Genomic DNA, 21,401 nt, shown 5'->3' on the forward strand with positions numbered 1-21,401 from the left:
TATATATATATATATATATATATATATATATATATATATATATATATATATATTGCTACACAACAGTATTGTAAAGGCATCTATATAGATATCATACAAAAATGTTTGCTAAAATTTATTTGGCTACCTTCAGTGGTTTTTCAAAACTATTTTTGTCACAAGGTCTCGGAAAGTTGACAAATGTTTGGAAAAATTTGTTTGAATCACTTGAAAATCAAATCCTATTATATAAATGGAAACATACTTATCAAACATCGTTTGTATACCTCAAGTAGTTTTGTTAAATTATCATAAAGAGGTTTACATTACAGAAAACCTGTTAACAAGCTTTGAATAGTTGTTGTAATAGCTTTAAATCTTATTGGGCCATTTTATATATAGATGTATGCATTTCTACCAATTCAGGATTACCATGAGTGTTTTATGCTTGATGTTTTCCTTTTTTTAAAATGTCCAGATAGTTTTAAAATATATTGAACTGTTTATGACCTGAAACTATAATGAGATATCCACATATGCGTACAAGTATGCCTGCAAATGTTTTTTTTTTCTGCCTTGAATGTTTTTTGGACAGTCAAGCAACCAAACTTGTCCATATGGACAAGATACAGTAACAATGCTCCCGCAACAAACTATGGTGGCATAATAGTGTTGGACTTGTACACATTTCTGACACAAAAGCATTTTACGTAGACATGGTTGGATATCGAATATCTTTTGACAGCTACAGGATGTAGAAAATTGGAACATTACGTCTGGGTATCTAAAAGAAAAAAATACACAATTTTAGCACGGGTGAAGAAAAAGAATCATTATATTGGGTACTCTGAAAGAAAAGCATCAATGTAATCGTTGTTTTATATTGGGTCATCAGTGACAATTATTTCAATTTTCAGATATATTTTAATTAAAATTAATAGTATTTATCTGGATTTTTTTGTACATTCTAAAAAAAACTTTGGCATATCAGTAGTTAGATGTGAGAGCCAGACCAATCAGGTTTTTTGAATTTTTTAAATCTTGTATGGGGATAAATAGCAGCAAAAAGTTTTAAAAAACACTGGACCAGCCTGGTTTGGAGATATTTTTTTCATCGTAATAATTTATGACCACGTAGATTTAATTACAGATAATACAGACATTCGCTTGTATTTAGCTACTTAAGTAAATGTTAAATATTCCGTTTAGCTTTTGGCTCCTCGTCAGAATAGCAATAAACAAGATATTTTATTTATGACATTTATGAATTACAGATTAGTTAATTCAGGCTGCAGAAAGTCCTTATTTAACAAATAAATATGTTATGAAAATGTTTTAAACCAATAGCAAGATTGTACTAGTGTTTTAGTTTAAAACCAATACTTTTGCATTACACATTAATGTTTCTCTCTTCTATTTAAAAATGTAATGCAGTCAAAAATCATAAACTCTTTGTCAAGTGATTTTAAATCTTGCTAAAATAAATGCTATAATTTTGTTTTTGATTTAGAAGAAAGTGTCCAGAAGTCCTAGTGTGAAGGTATATAGGGGTTTGAACATATTACCTTTGGATATGTTGTGCATTATGTCTCAAAATCGAATGATGAAAATGTAAATGTGTTGAAAGAATCTTAAAATGGACTTTCATGCTGTAAAAGATAGTCATAAGTACTTGTTTAAATGACTTGCATGCTATCAACAAATTTATGGTAATAAGAACCATATAAAGAAAACTAGCAATTTCAGTAACTAAGAACCACCTGTATGTCTACAGACTGCCAGAACATTTCAGTAACTAAGAACCACCTCTATGTCTACAGACTGCCAGAACATTTCAGTAACTAAGAACCACCTCTATGTCTACAGACTGCCAGAACATAAAAAAACAGAAAAGATGCACAATACAATTGAAATAAACTGATTATGAAAAGGCTTAAACCAGGCATGAAAATAACAATTCTATAAATTTGCCTTTTGTGTCTGGCACACAAAAACTGCTTGATACAGTTTCTATGTATAAACAATAACCTCACTTCAAAGTTCCATGTAAAAATCAAAAAGCATGGAAACAGCAAAAAAAAATATTTATTCTGTGGTGAACGTACATACAAAGTGAGACAGATAAATGTATTTATAAAGAAATGTTGCCTTCTCTTGGGGTGGTAATTGATGCAGTTCCTATATAAAACTACCCCCAGGAAAAATCTATTGGCAGTGAGGTGGACATTTTGCAAACGTTTATAATAATGGTCTAATGTTAGATAGCTAATTACACACAAAACGATGAGTCATATATGGGACTAATATACATAATTAAATTAAAATAGTTAAAATATATGTTAACAATTTTCTGATAAAAAATTTAAACAAAACCATTAAGCCAGAATTAGTATGGTTTCCAACTAGACAAAAATTTAGATATATAAATAACGAAAATTGAAACAAAATTATCAGTAAAATATTAATTCTGAGAAAATAATAGAGCGTAGATCTTGCAACAGCAACCATCAAAATTGTTCTAAATATTTCGAGGACATGATAATTCGAAAATTTGATTCTGTAAATGTACAACAGGACTTAATAATCAGACTTTGAGAATGACAGAGTCTAAGAGGTGAAGCAAACTGAGTATGTACATTTTTACTACAGGACACGGTTTCTAATTATTCTGAGTAGGGATGAAATCAGTAATTTCACAGAACATTTATTTGACATTTTACATTCCAAATCCGGACAGAAAATAGATAAAGATAAATAATACATATTTGACACTTTTGGTTATTTAACACTGGACCTAAATCGATACCAACCACTCAACGGTAAGGTCACGCATAGGTTTGCCAGAATAATTCAAGACCAAAACAAAGCTTGCATAAACGTAAAACATAAAGAGGGTAGGAGTTTCTTTTGTGCTGTGGAAACTGTTAAGAAGACCAGTGATCATGTAAACAGACCAACAAAATACAATTTTGATAGATACAGTGACCGAAAAATAAAGATAAGTATTATGTTCCTTACTTAACCTAAAAGATTTACTTACAGTTATGTTTAAAGTTGAAAAAGATGAACAGAGTTGTCTTGTTTGTACCACTACGGTTGTTTACTTCGTACACTGAACTGAGTACAAGCTCTTAAAGTAGCAAATACTGAACTTTAAAAAATGTCGAATTATTCAACATGGCTAATTTCGTCAATGAGGACTTTTTGAATAGTACTGTCTCATTTATTTTTCCCTTTGGACTTCATTGCGTCATAAACAGCTATTCCTGCAATGGGAAATATTGTAATATTTGCGGTTAAAGGCACAAACGCATCAAAAATAAAACAACTGGTGCACATTTAATTCTATGACATTTCTCTGTGTTTGGTTTTGAAAAGTATCTGACATTTTCTTCTTTGTCTTCCATTGTCTATTTCACATTACTGTCTCAGGGGTATCAAATTTGCACTGAATGCAGATCGAGGTAGTCATAACTTGAATAACAAACCCCATTGAAGCTTTATACCATTTTATGTAATGCCATTTCTGTCTTCCAGAAATTCTTATTCAATTTTTGCATTGTACTTAAACAAACGAAAATGGCTAAAGGTGGTGACGGTTCTGAAGTGAAGGAGTTTGAATATATTCCCTTTGAAGACGATGATTTATATACACAAGATGAAACTATGGGACTAACAAATACATCTGTCATGATATGAATTACCTAAAATGGTTGTTTATAGCTTGTAGAACCTAGTTCAAGAGAAAAACAGCCACAAGAACTCATTCATGAATGACTGAAGTACTCATTATGTTATAAGCAGACAAAATGTTCCTACTGACACCAAAACATAGCTTTCAGTGTATATTGCATAAACTTAGAGACACAGGAAAAATGTCTGACATTTGATTATCATTTTGAATGCATCATCTACCGTAACAAGTACAATACCACAACAGAAAAACAACCTAAATATTGTTCGAAAGCCACTATCAAACAAAGACAACAAAGAAAAGTATAAAACGAAATACAAACGTGAGCAATAGATACATACGGAACGTTTGTAAACAAGACAAAGCTGATTATGTTTGAAAAAGGTTCCAAAAATAATACTATAGAAGGTGTCAACTTGAAATTACAGTGTAGAAAAACCAATATTAAAAAATCTGAAAAATAGATTGAAGAACTAAACTAAAACATCGATTCAGAAACAAACCGAAAATAAAAAGCTGTATGACAAAAACAGTTGAAACGTTCGAATACAGTAAACACAATCAGTTGGACCCATACCACAGCTAGAGCGAGGTTTCAAAGAAAACACATGAAACGCCAATTTCAATGAAAGAGAAAAGTTACCATGAAATGAAAGGTTGAATGACCTATTTAAAGAAAATAGTGTTAGAATATAAAATATAGGCACTGCAATAGGAATGATTTTATATGGTGTTCTCTCTACAGCAAATTCGGTTAAAGGATGGAGGAGGAGCAAACGAGGCAAAGCTAATTCTTTTTGTGACAAAATTTAATAAAGCTTAATAAATGTTGCTAACTTTTTGAGTTAGCCAAGCAAGAAACAGCAGCACTGCCTGGAGTTATTGTCAGTGTTCTCAATCGGTTGCATAAGAGTGCTGGTGAAATGGCATTTTTATTTGCCGAAAATATGGGTTTGTTATTTTATTTTTGATTGGATGTCTCAAGAAAGAATCTTGCTGACTTAGAGATTCGTACCCTATTAAAAAAGCAAATTAATGTAACCATTATCATGAATATAAATAATTGTTTATTTCGTTATTAAATAGTGTTGTCCATCTTTTAAAAATGCACGTGTCGTTTGAACGTCCATGTATCAGATATCAATAGCAGATGTTACAGCAAGACTGTCATCATTATAATCCTTAGTCTCTATACTTGTTACTCACTTTCTCTACCATTTCTTCTTATATTGTCAAAAGTTGTTTATCAGCCTTCGCAATATCTTTATTTCCTAAATCAGTATTAATGCTAGGGGTTAAACCCAGCTGAATGCGGACATTGGATTTTTGGAAATATTTAGTGTATCAAACAATACTACCCATATGCATAACCATGTCACACTCAATAACAAAAAGATAATGTCACATCCAACAAGATCACTTTTGCCATAAGGTTTTTATCCGTAACCTTGCAGCCTTAAAATGAATATATGCAATAAGTTTTAACATTATACTGGCAAAGCAGAGTGTGTAATATTTATTCTATATTGTACATGTGTACAAAATGTACATATTAGGTAAGACCTTATACGTAGATTCACTCTATCTACCTTTCTGTCATTAGGTAATTAAATTGTTTCATATCAATACTGTTTTTGTTTTTTTTAACTTGAATGTGTCGTCGCTGAATAAAGATACTTTATATTCAGACTGTCACATCAGTTTCGGCACCAGGAAAAAGAAACATTATTTTGAGATACCGAATTGACTAATTCCAGTACATTTCTGGATTTTTTTAAAGCCATAGGAAATTCCAGAAGCAGATGTTGCTATCCACACCTTTTAGTTAAGATGATTCTGGCAGACTTTCATGTCATACTCTACTCTGTCTTTTAATAGAGTCATAACGGGCAAATGTCAAGTTGTATTTATAAAAATATTCAGCGGCTTGTCGATAAGAATAATAGGTTTTTGTCTTGCTAAATGCGTCATGTGCGTTAACTTACTTAAAATGTGTTAACCAATTTATTGTATTAAACTGAGTCGCAGGTCAAGTATAATGTGCTGCTGTTTTATTAATTTTCATCTTAAGTTCATTGTCGAAGGCACAATCTTGTAAAAGACAAAATATACTGGTGATACCATAGTGCTCTGTACATGTACCAAAGACTTCATCACAGTATAGTGTCCGGATCTATGAGTGAAAGTCGTTAAGTCCATTTTATTTAGAGTTCAAAATAAAAATTAAATTGGCTTTACTTGTGCAAATACAGCGAATCTCTATTCACTTTTTTAACGTATTTGTTTGCAATTCTTTGTGGATTCATCTCTCTCTCTCTCTCTCTCTCTCTCTCTCTCTCTCTCTCTCTCTCTGATCTATCCGTGTTCTTCACTGTTTAATAGTTGTAAAGTGTCGAATTTTTAATAGTATTGAACCTTAAAGTTGGATGCATTGAGCTATAAAATTTTATCACATTTAAGCCAGAAATGTCGTTGTGAAGGGTTACTTTGACCTTTCTTCTTTCCCCTCCCCCCCCCCCCCCGTAAGCGTTAAACTTGAAAGGCTAACATCTATGACTCACTGAGATTTGAACAGGACATTGCAACACTGTCCTGAGAAAGTAAACATTTGAGCTAACAACCATAACCGCCTGATAGAAATCCATGTCAAATTATCATTTTCAAAGATAAATTGATATGCAACGTAATTCAGAGATTCTTGGCTGTCAAAAATTTGACGGAAGAAATGATTATCGTGGGTAAAATATAGGAACCGCAGCGTACGATTGGTTTGAGTAAATTAAGGTGTACACTTAGGAAGTAATGTGAATTTAAAGCGACGACTTGGGTCGAAATGTTTTAGTCCGAAATCCTGAGAGAGGAGACGTTTGGCTCCGAGGAAGCCTAACAATAATAATGGTTTCCTCTTTAAACAAGAAAAGAGGACCAGATGGCGTTCTTGTAAGAAAAGGCAGATTTTAGTGCCAGGACGCACAATTTCTGACAGAGTATAGCATTAAGATACGCAATTTGAATTTTTCACGTAATTTTCTAATTTTGATTGTTTGTTTTATGCAAATGTGTTTGATATTACTAGAATCCATATTATGCATTGTTTATTCAAATTCGTGGAAATCTGTTGATGCTAGAGTTGTTATGCAATTTATCTGTATAATTTTACATTTTCTAGTTCATTTATAGAATTGACGATTGCATGCTATCGAAATTGTTATATGTGTAGAATTTCATAGGGTTATATGAAATAATTTCCTTTGTTAGGAAGATAACGATTATCGTGAGTTAACAATAATCGCATATCTAATTATGTAATGCTTAAATAAACTTGTAAGTTAGGGATTGCTGTGAGCTAGAATTTTGGGAATTTTATGATTTAGTAATCGAGCATGTGGTAGCATAGGTAAAGATATGCGGTAATGTTAGACACACCGCTCACGTGTTAATTTATGTTCGGTCGCCGTGAAGCGAGAGTGATGATCTATCGAATTAGGTCAGAATTTATGCAGTGTTTGGATACCTAGTTGTTTATGCTTCTACGTAACGCAAGTGAGGGAATTTTATGTACGTATAGAAAGTGATACCTATGGAGATTTAGGGGTAATTTTGTCATTTAAGGAAACAGCTTTCTGGGAGAGACAGGACTGTCCGAAGACGGAAGTAGGAAGTCCGGAAATAGACGACGCGTTCAGAATAAAGGACTAGGAGGTCCAGGAAGAGTTGAAGCGTTCAGAATATGAAGACTAGAGAATAGGAAGACGCGTTACACGGGTCAAGAGAGAAAGGTTATGCAATTAGTCGTGGACATTGCGCTCTTTTCAACACTCGTTATTATGATGAAATAAATCCAAATTAGACACTATTACATTTTGTTGACATAACTTAATTTGAATTGGAGTTTCCGCCATTAATTGTTATCGATTTAAAAAGAAAAGTTATTCTTGTCTAATGGTGCTTGTATTGTTTTATTTCTTCCCAATAATCTTGCTCATTTCTCTGTTGATATTCTAACTATCCACTCCTCCTGGGTTATAAAATAGACGGAGGCCATCCTCTAGATAACGCCAGCCAAATCCAATTAACCACCCCTCTTACTAAGAGGGCGACGTTACAATAGTCCTTTTATCTCTGGTATTTTCTATTTCGATATTTTCGTTTTGTCTAACATTTTTGTTTCTATGATATTTGCAAGATTTAACAATTGGTACGCATTGTCACTAACGCGAGTATGTCTGAAATCTTAATTGTAAATGTTTGCTGTTGTATAATTTCAATTTCTACCAGCTGCCAACAAAGGTTCTGAAATATTGTATCAGAAAATAATATATAAACACAATGGTAAATTTGTTTTGGATTTTAATTCATTCGTTTAGTGTAAAAGAGCTTATCAAATCAACTGATTTTGGTTAATATTGTGATAATCTTTTATAAGGAACGTTTTATAGGTGCGTTGAAATTATACATATTAATATTTAATCTAGGAAAATTGCATAATATATGATATAATTGCTATGTCTGCTTCGAATGAAACTAGAGAGAAGATTAAATATCGTCATAATTGCATGAACATTTACGTGATATTCATCATATTTTATTTTGGTCAAAATCTCAGACTAATTTTTAGTCTTCTACTTTCTACTCGGTTTCCAGTTTTCTGCATATGTAGATGAGTAGTTTGAATGGTGTCTCAACACCTCTTTATTTTTGCCTACCTTCATTTTATCGAGAAGGTAGTGACGTATCATGGTTATCATGTGTACCAGTTTGATGACATGTGTACCAGTGTGATGACATGTGTACCAGTGTGGTGACATGTGTACCAGTGTGATGACATGTGTACCAGTGTGGTGACATGTGTACCAGTGTGATGACATGTGTACCAGTGTGGTGACATGTGTACCATTGTGATGACATGTGTACCAGTGTGATGACATGTGTACCAGTGTGATGACATGTGTACCAGTGTGGTGACATGTGTACCAGTGTGATGACATGTGTACCAGTGTGGTGACATGTGTACCAGTGTGATGACATGTGTACCAGTGTGGTGACATGTGTACCAGTGTGATGACATGTGTACCAGTGTGATGACATGTGTACCAGTGTGGTGACATGTGTACCAGTGTGATGACATGTGTACCAGTGTGATGACATGTGTACCAGTGTGATCCTTACTGGTAATCGTTTTGATGTTGTATTTTGTGCTGCAAATATAAGGGATGTTTTAATTCCTTCATTTTATACTGTACCATTTATTCCACAACTGGAACATTATTTAATCTTGGTATGTATTCGAGTTCAACAACTCAAGTTTTTCCACGCTCCTTGATACTTCTATAGATCGATTATGATTCATCGATTCATTTAATGACACACTATATTTATCCAGCACCCAACAGTTAAATATATCATTTCCAATTCGCAACAGAATACTTTCTGACGTTAATTCTTTTTGTTTTCTAAATCTTTTGAACTTTGTATGTCATCTTGTTTGACGTAATGAGATACCTCGTGCTCATAAAGTACCATGTGCTCTCTTCATGTCCTTCAGTTTGTAAACGACTGGATCACCTAGACTTACTTGCCTGATTTTAAATATTTTAGCGGTATATTTAGGAAGTAGCCTTTGCAAAGATTGTTTTGAACTTCGAAGTTCTGTTTTACGTAGTTTAATATACAGGCGTTCCAAATGTAGCACTGTTTGGTGGCCAAATTAATAAATGTATTGACACATTTCATTTGTTTTCTTCCTTGCTCGCTCCAACTGAAGTAATGTCTATTGATCTGTTATAAGTGTTATTGTATACACCGCTTAGATTTTGTAAATCATCAATCAAATTTACCACTTCATTTTAAGTGAAATACTTTCACATTTTAGCCTTTAAGGTTCTGTTAAATTTTCCCAGTATAATTTTATATTTGAGTAAATTGTAAAGTATTCATTGTTCTCCTTTTACAACAAATTATTTCATTTTAGTTGTAAACTTCTTTCCCTCCACAGACTGTGTCTCTTCGGGTTATTGATCTCTAAAAATTTATCTAAAAGCATCACGTGTATATCGTCTCTATTTTAGCTTTTTACTTTTTCAAGGGGCCCCGAGTGGCCAAGTGGTCTAAAGTGCTCACCGTTCCGGATCACTGCCATCTCACCTCTGTCTGCGTGAGTTCGAGTCCAAGACTCGGCTAGCGTGGGTACGTGGGAAAACCTGCCAGTAGCTTTTCGTGGGTCGGTGGTTCTTCCCTGTGTTTTCCAGGGTTCTTCCTCCACCAGTTATACTGGCCGCCATGTATAGCCTATCTTGTGCTGAAAAATGGCGTTTAACACTAGAACAACAACTACTACTTTTTCAGTCAAATCTTATTTTGAAAAGATATCGGCCCCCAACATAATGTATTTGTATCCACTTTTATATTTGTATGTGTATCTTAACAATGTCTGCCTGTCATGTGTCACCCACGTGGCTAACACTCCTTTTTCTGCTGAAAGATTTTTCTCTTATTTGCTTTAATGTGGAGGTAAATTATTCAATTGACCATTTACTAAATTCAGCGTATATGATTTTTGATTCTTCTACTTTTCTTTGTGCCCACAGAATGTATATATTTGTGTGAGCAGGTGGATTTGCAGTATCATAGTAAAGATGTTTAAATATCGTTCATTGTTAATTCGTCAATAAACAGAAACATAAATTGCGACAATTCTTTTCCTGGATCATTATCTGTTTATATTGATATTAAAGCGGATAAAACTGATATTTAAATAAAATTCTAACAATGGTAGATATACCTGTGGTACACCAGTGCAGGACTTTGGCGGTGTGAAAATACTGGGATCTTGAATGCCTGGGGTGATGTCTACAATCTCCAGTCCGTTTAGTATTCCACTTCCTTCCTCGACGGATGGATTGAAGAAGGTCACATGTATGGGCGTGCATGTGGTCTTGTTCTCATCTACAAATAAATGAATAAAATGTTTACTTGCAAAAGTTCTCTCTCTCTCTCTCTCTCGCGCGCGCGCGCGCGCGCTCTCCCTATCTCTCACACACACACTCACACTCACACACAATGTCTGTGTAACTCGAAGACGTATTTGAATCGTACCTTCGGAGTACCAAAGAGCAGACACAAGAATATATATATAGGTTGTTTGAAATGCAAAACAATACAGACTTGAATTTATACTGAAATTTGAAATGGTGCAGTATTTATTCAAGAAGACAAAAATGGTGTAGATCATCCAGTGTGGTATTTTTCTAAGAAAATAAATAAGCACGAGAGAAATTATTCCACATTCGAGAAGGAATATGTGGCTTTGATATTTGTATTGCGACACTTTGAAGTGTATATTAGTTCAGCTCCTCTGATTAATGTATTTAGTGATCACATCCGCCTTACTTTAATTGGCAAGATGAAAAACAAAAATAAAAAATTATTAAGGTGTAATTTGGTGTTGCAGAAATACAATAATGATATCAGGCGCATTAAGGGAAAAGACAATTTTAATAACAGATGCACTTTAACGTGTATAGTAATATTATATTGCTTCATGTATGCTTTGTGTCATTCATAAGATTTCATCTTGTGTATATAAAAGAAAAATTATCATATGTATATTTGACCAATACTAAAAGTAAAGGTTTACTGCATAAAACTTTCTTTTTCTTTATGAAACGAAGTGTTATGTATATTTATGTGCATTGTTGGGGGGGGGGAGTATTTTTATTTTATTTCATTATATGCTATTGGAGTGTAACATTGTATGTTGGACTTAACCTTGTCCAGAATCAAGATTATTTTCTACTTGGCCTGTATTATTGTTTTTTTTTTAATTATTTTATTTATTCTGTAAACAGCCAAGACATAGCTAAAATATTATCTAAGTGTATGGGTTTAATATCATGATCATTATTAATAGAAGTAAACATGTTTATTTCGGTCTGAGTCTAGTTTATTAGAATTCTTCTACAATTTACCTGGCATACTTGACATGGTTCAGGTTATATATTATAATTTTGGAACGACTATAACTGTAACTAACATTTTACTTTGTAAACATTAAGACGTTATTATAAGGATATTTTCCATTAGGTAATGGTAATTTTAAGAAAATGATAATTGTGACCTGAGGACAAGAATAAGACTTTATAATCTTGTTACTGGAAAGATTATTCAATCGTGCTTTAACATCTGAGCAGAATCAATTTACTGTTGTGTACAACATTTTATTTGGAATTATTCAAATTATTTCTACTCTGTAAATACAAAAATGCTCTGGTAACTCTCATGGAAATAGAGACTGAATTTATAATGATATTTCAGATAAGGATTTTTTATTGGATTGTATTATTGCGATGCAACAAAAGACTGTTAGCACATCAACAGTTTACGAGTCATCACAGGTACATCAACACCTTCAACGTTGGACTTTATCTGGATTTCCAATAAATTTATTCAGAAGTTTATTATTATTGTTTCTGTAATTCTATGATTTTTGGGGATTTAATTCGCAATACTGTAAGTTGTTTATTACATTTTCACTTTGTATTCTAGGGAGATTAATTATTTGTTGAATTTTACGAAGTTTGTTGCTTTCCACTCTTTTTAATTACTTATTTTAAGACCATAGATTCACAATTACACACACCTACACAAACACCCCCATATATATATATATATATATATATATATATATATATATATATATATATATATATATATATATATATATATATATATATATATATATATATATATATATATATATATATATATATATATATAATGCAAAACTACTAAAAGTAACGTTACTGATATCGAATTATTCATGCATTGATCCATGTACCAGCCTCAATGTCATTTATATACTTACTCAAACTATTTTCTACGTACTTACTTGCGTGCGCTTGGACCCGATCACAATATCATCGCACATGCGCGTATGTTCGGCACTACTTGGTCATTTAATAGCCGCACCAAGGCTATACTAAAGTCAGAAATATGCAGACAAAATCAATATACTTATAGGTTTCTTGCTTGAGTTTTTATTTGTATTACAGAAGCTAAACTTTGAAATTTAAACTAAAACAGTGATTAAATCATGCTCAGCAAATGGAACTCTTGGACATAGAGGACGTAGTTCAGCCAAGTCCTCCCAAGCTCTATGTGGTACATATGTTGTCTTCTCCATATACTTCATTTCCCAAATGCACGCGACCCCCCCCCCCCTCCACGAATGTATGTAGAAATTACACCGTGTATATATATATATATATATATATATATATATATATATATATATATATATATATATATATATATATATATATATATATATATATATATATATATATAGTCTTAAGAAACATTGACTGCAAAAACGCAAAAACGTGTTCGTAGGTAAAAATAAATAAATAAATAAAAACATCCATTTTAAAGGAAACCTATAAGGTAGACCTCACAATATAAGCAGATTTACAAGGTCATCCTAAATTATTGGAGACACAATTATCGGATGACGTACCATCAAACAGTACACTTGCAAAAACAGTGTACGGAAATTCCGAGCTTTTTGTATAGTAATAGTTATGGGCCACCGATGTGCCGCCAAAAGTCCCAGCACCAAAACTCAATGCGTTGCCTTAAAAAGAAATCAAAATGTTATATTTATTTTTTTAAAAATGCAGTCATATATTTCTAAATCACATCCAAACAGACACCTGCAGTGTAAGGAAAACAACTAAATCAATATAATAGCTTAACATAAGAATTATTATAAGAAGCATATACATCTGCATGTATTTCCCAGAAGGAATAATTTTAACTATTTAGAACTAAATTTAATTCAGTTCTTTGTGGCAAACGATATAGATAATATATATGTTAAAATTTCACAATCAATCAACCAATCAATCAATCTGATGATCACAATAACTTTGATGATGATGGCGATGATGATGATAATGTCATCGGTCAATAAATCAGTTTGATTGAGATGATAAGATGATCCACCTTTTGCTTATCCTGAGACTGTCAGAGCAGAACTTTTTAAAAACTGGTTGGTCTTTCCTTTTTTGTTCATACTTTTGGCTTTCATTCTTCCTTTAAAATCGTACATTTTTCGTTTTCCTTACAAGGAAACACAAAAGTCAAGCACGAATTCAATACCTAGAATACAAAGCACGAATTCAGTACCTGGAATACAAAGCACGAATTCAGTACCTGGATTGCAAAGCACGAATTCAGTACCTGGATTACAAAGCACGAATTCAGTACCTGGAATACACTCCTCTGTCATATCTGTGTCTATTGAGTCTTTGTCGCATTCTGTGCCAGTGATTTGATATTGAACCCTCTGGAATTAAGAATTTTGATACGGGGAAACATCACATGCAATTTTACAATTCAAAAGTATTTAAAATGTTTAGAAAATATTGCTGTTCTATGCAAATGGACTGTATAAAAAAAAACGATTACAAGATATATATCGTAAACGTATCACCAACGCCTATTCAATCAATCCATTGTAGAACGATCAGGTGTAAATGATCTTTATAGTAATATCAGGTATCAAAATGGTAGATTGAACATCAGAAATAAGGATAAACAGACTAACAGTCAAACATGTGGAGAGAGAGAGAGAGAGAGAGAGAGAGAGAGTTGTTGTTGTTGTAGTGTTTAACGCCATTTTTCAGCACAAGATAGGCTATACATGGCGGCCATTATCAATGGTGGAGGAAGAACCCGGCAACTGGCAAGCTTTCTCACATACCCACTTTGGCCGAACCTGAGACTCGAACCCACGCAGATAGAGGTGAGATGGCAATCATCCGTAACGGTGAGCGCTTTAGACTACTCGGCCACTCGGGGCCCCGAGAGAGAGAGAGAGAGAGAGAGAGAGAGAGAGAGAGAGAGAGAGAGAGAGAGAAGTGGGTGGGGGCTATGATGACATTCCAAAATAAGAAACAATCTATATACACTTTTAAAATGTCACTGGTAAATATGCTTAGTAGATTAAGGCACTGAACTACAAGAAAAGAAAGCAAGTGATGGTGATCGTACTAAGTGAGTAGTCGCTATGCACATGCAAATTTAACGTGAACCCAAACACTATCGTCACCATAATATATTGGCCGATATATCCAGACGATAGACCCCAACATGACATAAAGACACAACATCATTTGAACGACAACTGTCTTAAAGTAACAGGAAGCAGTCTGAAGGACTTTCTTACCTCTATCTAATCAAACTCGTATATTTTCGCAGTTTTAATAGCTATATTTTAAGAAACAACTGAATTTAAAACTAACGAACGATTAAAAATTATTCTTTGTTTGTATATCATACTTACTTTGATGTAATCGTAAATAAAGATGGTTTCAACGGGTTCTGGGTGTGGTATTAGAGGACTCATTTCCACGCCTCTAATGTGCAGGTAAACTTTCTTGTTAATTTTATCATAAGAGATGTTGACAGTCCCGTTAGTAAATGAATAGGCAGTATTTGGTATACCGAGATAGTCTATAAAAACATTTCCGTAGCCGAAATACATCACACCTTCCCACTGGTCAGGAATGCAGCAGATATTGGCATCGATACCTTCCTTCGGGTACTCGTCTTTGGTATGTTCGTCTCGGTCCGTGTTATTCGTGCTGTGTTTGAGGTGAGCTCCCAGGCCTAGCGACACAGTCACAAAAAAGAGGTAAGTAAATGCTAACCTGTTCATTTTAGGGATACCTTGTCCATCAATCCAATGATCTAATACTCAGATATATAAGTGTAATTCTAGTGATAAGTGATGTGGGTGTTGCGGGGAATAAGTGGGTCTCATAGGTATATGACAAGCTTAGGGAAATTAATCAACAATTTATCAACCCAAGCAAACAGTTAGATAACAGCTGGATAACTAATAACTCAGAACATTGGGTTAGTTGATTTAGCTGACATAAATTACATCCTCACATTATCGAGGAATGAAACAAATTTTGTCACAGAAGTATTCTTTCGTTGGTTTTTTATTTTTCCATTATGTCTTCCTTTTCAGATAAATATACAGCTGGTGTTTAGAGCTTCATTGCGTTACAGCACCAAATCGTTGCGGAACTATTGAAAATGGCAGATAAGGTGAGATTACAGGCTTTGTCTTGAGTTGCGCTGTTCGATCAAACGACTACATGAATAGCCACGATGGCCTTGAATCGGTATTGACTTTGACTCCGTACCAAAGACGAGTTTGTTAGCTGTTGCTGTTTTCTCTATATAAAAAAATCCTTGTTTTTTTTCTTCTTGTTTCTATTGTTCTGTTTCTTTTTGTATCTTATTTATTGTTTCCTTTTTTTTATCTAAACGTGCATCGCCTACATGTTAGGAAGACAATAATTTCAATATGCTTGAATTGGTACCCACCTTTGTACCCTAAGATTGAAGGCGGGGGGGGGGGGGGGTGGCACTTTAACGATCACGGACCTACCTTTAATCTTCTGTCATTCTGTCATTATCAGTGTCTGACCTGAAAAAGAGGGAGAAACCTAAGTGAAACCTTGCCTCCATTTGCAACTTTAATCATATTTTGCATCTATAAATAGTATTTGCTTCATTTATTAATACTTATTTCAAAGTTTAATCGAATTCAATTTATGTGGCAAAATATTAGAGCGAACGTGTGTGTAATAATGTCAATACGCCATGTGGTCTTAAGGCATGGTTCCGAGTAGATTGTTTTTATTTGTTCATGTCTTGAGTCATTCTTCTCTCAATGCCATTTTTACTTCATTTAAAGCTATGTCGGATTTTGAAGATATTTCTCATGGAGCAATGAAAAATTAACGAGTTTTCAATAAAGTGTGCGAGTTGCTTCTCTTAGAATGAAGATAATGGTATTAACACGTTAGGGATCATTCATAAAGGACGTCCGCAAAGATGGGGTAGGGGTTGTTGTTCAAATGTGGACAAGGAGTGGAGCGGATGTAAAGGACCTTGCGGACGTCCGCAAGCTAGTATTTTTTTGTTATGATATTCTGTGTTGAACAGATGCTGCTTTATGCCTACTGCGTGTATTCCAGTATGTTTTGCGGACGTCCTTTATGGTTGATCCCTAAATATAAATTGTTTGTTAATTTCAGTTTGTACGATTCGTGCCACAGAATGTATATGAATGGGTTGGCATTAATACATAGGTCTGGCTCGTAATGCCTGAGGTTGAGTACATGGCCCACATATCGGCCCTGCGGACCTGAGCGAGTATACAAATAACCAAGTAAAATGCACCACGGTCTGTATAACGCTCTCAATTCAGACAATACAGTGTATAACCTGTGATGAAGACTCTGGCTGACCATGGGACTGCAGAGCATGTGCCAGCCTCCTTTGAAGAAGGCAACTGGCTGCAGTAGCAACCACTGCACTGCTGGTACGCAGAGCACATCTGAAAGCATCGACTCCAGCTGCCTTCCGCACACGTTTGTGTTAATCAGTGACATAGGCAACGTACTGTTTAATATAGTTTTTAATATCTGTATTTTTCAAGCTAATATTGCATATTATTTAAGAATATTATGTATACTACCGATGCTAATAATGGATGCGCGTTATAAACTGTATAGTGACTTTAAAGATGCCTTCATTTCTGCTCACCCCGATCTGAAGGCATATCTGGCCCATAAACGTGCACAGGAGCAGTGGAACAATGGTAAACAAATTGAAAAGAAGTCGAAAACTTGATTCTAGTTTGGCATGCGAGAGCAGCAGAAAGAAAAAGTCGTGTGATGATCATGTGAGCTCGCACTGCCACGCCTAAGGCAGTCTAAGCCAAGCATCAGATTCAACTACTTCGACGCTAAGCACGTCATCTCAGGAACTTCCGTTACCGGTGGTGATAATAAATAGTGACGTTCAGTCAGAGGTGGAAGAGGCATCTTCTGCTAACCTAACATCAAGAGAGACGGATGCCGAGACGCAAACGACAGTAGTATCATGTCCAGTGGGGGAAAAAACCAAACGATCTACATCAATCAGCACAAGACGCAGCAAGCAATGAGTTAGAATATGTCAACGCACAACTGGGTAGTCTTCTACAGGCAAAAACTGGACTGTGGACAGCTGTTATGAACACAAAGTCTTGTGAACTCGACAGCAAAAAGGTGCAGCTGGAGAGAACGTTAAAACGTCTGGCAGCTGAATGCAAACAGAACTACAGGCTTGACTTAAAGAGATAGCTGACTGAAGTTACGGAAGAACATCCAGTCTTTGGCCAGCTACTCAAAAAGCTCTGTCGGGAGAAAGTAGGAAGGCCCCGCTTAGAAGACGACCAGCCACAGTTGCTAAAGACAATCGTGAACATTTTATCACGTGGAGCATCTGCTGATCCACGGCGACGATCTGAGAAGCTTCATAGCTGAAAGACATTGGATGACTTGCATGAAGCCCTCGTCCAAGACTGCTTCAGTATCAGTCGAGAAAGAAGATATGTACGTCTGCTTCCACATAATTCGGTGACGACTGAAGATAAGTGTTACGTGACCACAGTGCCTGTCAAGCTGCTTAAGGCAGCAAACAGTGAAAGGCGCAATCACGTGGATGCTCATTTTTCAACAGCTACAATCTACTACTTGAAATATCTGGCTGTCACTATCGTAGAACACTGTGCGGGCCGACTGCTAGTTTATGTCGCAGTGGGAAGCATAACAGTAGCACAGCAATGACACATGCTGCTGATTTTGAAGAACTCAAACAACTTGCTGCTTTTCAGCCTGTTATGTGTATTAATTGATCAGTGAAGCCGATTGTGGTCATTACAGCAGATGACGGTCCGGATGAGGACCCTCTATTTCCGAAAACACTAGCCGCAGCCTATCTCGCCTTCCGTTAGAACAACCTCGATGAGATTTTCGTTGCATGCCATGAGAGTTGGAAAGGGCCAATTACCAGAAGGCCGGTGAAGTGCTGACAGAAATCTGGAGCTCACCAGACGAGTGGTCAATTCGGCATATTCAACTGTCGCATTATTGATTGTTGATTGTGAAGTGCATCGGCGAGTCATGCTGTGGTCAGCGTCGCACTGACTACAACGATATATTTCCTGGACGAATTTTACAGTACAACACAGATAAACGGATTACCTATGCACCAGTTGTCAGCAACCGTGGAACGTTTGGATTGCTTTATCAATGACTTGATCTTTTACAACTGCAGCCTTCACACGACTTCCAGAAGATGCCATTTGATTTCTGCTGTCCGTCGGTGACTGCTGATCTTGAGAAGCGTGTTTGTAATCAGTGTGGCTTGTACTTTCCATCTCAGGCTACGAAGCGCAATCATGACCGTATTGAAAGGCATTCAGTAGTGAGCACATAATCTGAAGTGGCAGACGTCGACGCAGTTGAGCCAGAATATGTTAGCGCTGTTATGTCAACTGCATCATCAACTTTCGCAGCTGAAAGCAGTGATGATGGTCTGCCAGTTGTTCGCAACTTATTTGACTGGCTACCGTCTGGAGTAGAGTACGACATTGAGAGTCTATGAAATTTAGCTTTCTGTGAGATGACAACTTTAGTTCTATGTCCTGAATACAGACATTTTTAAAGAAATAACTTTCTGTTTATCTTGTACTTTGTTTTGAGCTACATGTTGTGATGAGATCAGTGAGCGTTGTATTTAAGGATCAACAGCTATTACACTGTCAGACCATAGAGCAGTGTATAATGTTAGATGGGGACGTCCGCAGCCGGAGTGGGGGTTAAGCCACATGCGGACAAAAGTGGACAAAGGGAGAGGGAGGTAGGAAAACAGGTTTTACCTGCGGACGTCCTTTATGGACACTCCCTTACGTCAAAAGTTACTAAGATATAATAGGAATATTTTTGTAACGAAGATAGAAGGAGAAGTTGTTGTTGATGATGATGATGAACCTAGATCAAAAGACGAAGACGGAGAAGTAGAATGAAACATTACATTTCTTCCTTCTTTACAATAACCAAGTTCCGGATTTTCTTCTCACGAATTTGGATATATAGATAGATAGATGAATAGATAGATAGACACATAAATAGATTGATAGATAGATAGATAGGCAGTTGAGGGAACCGATTAATAAATTGTTTGGTATTCTTACTCGGATCAGATCTGAATGTGCAGTCTTTCCACCTCAGGATAATTCCACCTAAGAAAATCAATTTTAATTCGTAGATAAGTAACTACATAAATACGACGTGTTCATCTTTGTTTGCATTAATATGGAGACTTTAATTTATGTTTCTCCTGACGAAACACGATGAAAATTTTACCAATTGAACTTTTTAAAATGGCAAACATTTGGACTTTACTAAGTTTTGCTTTCTAAGCTGTTTACTCCCAACGCACAGTTTCGTATTCAATCACACTGGGATAATTACTAGGAACATTTGACACATATTCAACGCTTAAACGAAAGTGATTTTCACTAACAGAAATATTTCTTTATTCTTTGTTAAATCTAGATGATCTAATAGGTCAAATATCTGAACTGGCCTTTTTTTCAAATTTAACCCTTTGTAAAATACAAAACTGAGGACTGGGACCTTTAGAGTTTATGTGGGTTCCGTTAGATTTAATAATTGATCTTTTTTCTTGTTCTGTAATATTTTTCTGTCTCTGTAATAAAAGGCATGCAATTTAGCACACTTCTATGACAATAATTCGTCTTAGTAGACATCATTTTCACCCTGTTGACTGTATTCATATGCCTATTAGAAACGAATATCATGACATTTTTCAAGAGGATATTTTCCATTTTTTACTATTCATATTGCATTAACTTTAATTTACCCCTCAAAATGACAACAACGTGCTAAATTACAAAACCTAAAAGGGTAAAAAGGATAACTATTATGCAGTGGTCATAGGTCCTTAAGGTTATTCTCCACAGTTTTTTTTAAAAACGATTTCACTTTAAGGTATTTAGTTCAGTTCTTGAAGTAATATCTTTAGGGGTGAGAGATGCCAGAAAACGGGGTATATGTTTTTGTTGATCTCACACATGCAAAATAGAACTTTTCTTCAGTTTAATTATTGATTTCGTTGAATTTTTATGTCATACTTACTCTGCACCGATATAATTTACTCTTTTAAAAAATTTAAGTTACCGACACCAACACTCATATGGAGATTGAATTACCATAATTTGCTTTCTCTTCATGAAATTCGAGGAAAATCAGGCTGGCTGAACCTTTTACATCCTGTGCGCATAGTTTAGCTATCAAAAGCTATGGTAATCACGCTGAGCCTATGCACGCAGTCATTGGCGCAAGCAGCATAGGTTAAGGGGGTGACCAGGTGCCCCCCCCCCCCATATCATACTGCAATATATATATATATATATATATATATATATATATATATATATATATATATATATATATATATATATATATATATATATATATATATATATATATATATATATATATATATTCCGACACGTTTGATGATGCAAATGAAGCTGAAAATATGTCACAAGATTCTGTTCAAAACGCTTAGTAAACATTAGCTTTAGTTTCAGACTGCTTGCGCACGGAACTACGCAACAAACTCTCCCGACCGTGACTGACTGACACTCCCCCCCCCCCCGCAAAAAAATCTTGCGGGCGCCCATGTTGGTAGTATCTAGTAAAGATTAAATGCTTAAATTATACTGATTTGCGACCACATCTTTAAGCGTTTCCAGATTCATCGTTAAATAGCATACGATCAAATTGGTCAA

The 21,401-nt window shown here is 34.9% G+C and overlaps 1 protein-coding gene across 1 annotated transcript; it reads right to left on the reverse strand.

Moving 5' to 3' along the window:
• Window positions 1-109: 109 nt before the first annotated feature.
• LOC149797217 (uncharacterized) lies at window positions 110-15,478 on the reverse strand. Its single transcript, XM_089960373.1, has 5 exons — window positions 15,018-15,478; window positions 13,940-14,018; window positions 13,188-13,304; window positions 10,455-10,618; window positions 110-763 (listed from the first exon to the last, which is right to left on the reverse strand). Exons 1-5 carry the CDS (start codon window positions 15,390-15,392, stop codon window positions 725-727), a joined length of 774 nt encoding a protein of 257 aa, XP_089816499.1. The 5' UTR covers window positions 15,393-15,478; the 3' UTR covers window positions 110-724.
• Between the last annotated feature and the right edge of the window lie 5,923 nt (window positions 15,479-21,401).

The sequence above is a fragment of the Sinohyriopsis cumingii genome, chromosome 6 (genome assembly GCF_028554795.1).
Source record: "Sinohyriopsis cumingii isolate HCF-2022 chromosome 6, ASM2855479v2, whole genome shotgun sequence".
Taxonomy (NCBI): Eukaryota; Metazoa; Mollusca; class Bivalvia; order Unionida; family Unionidae; genus Sinohyriopsis; species Sinohyriopsis cumingii.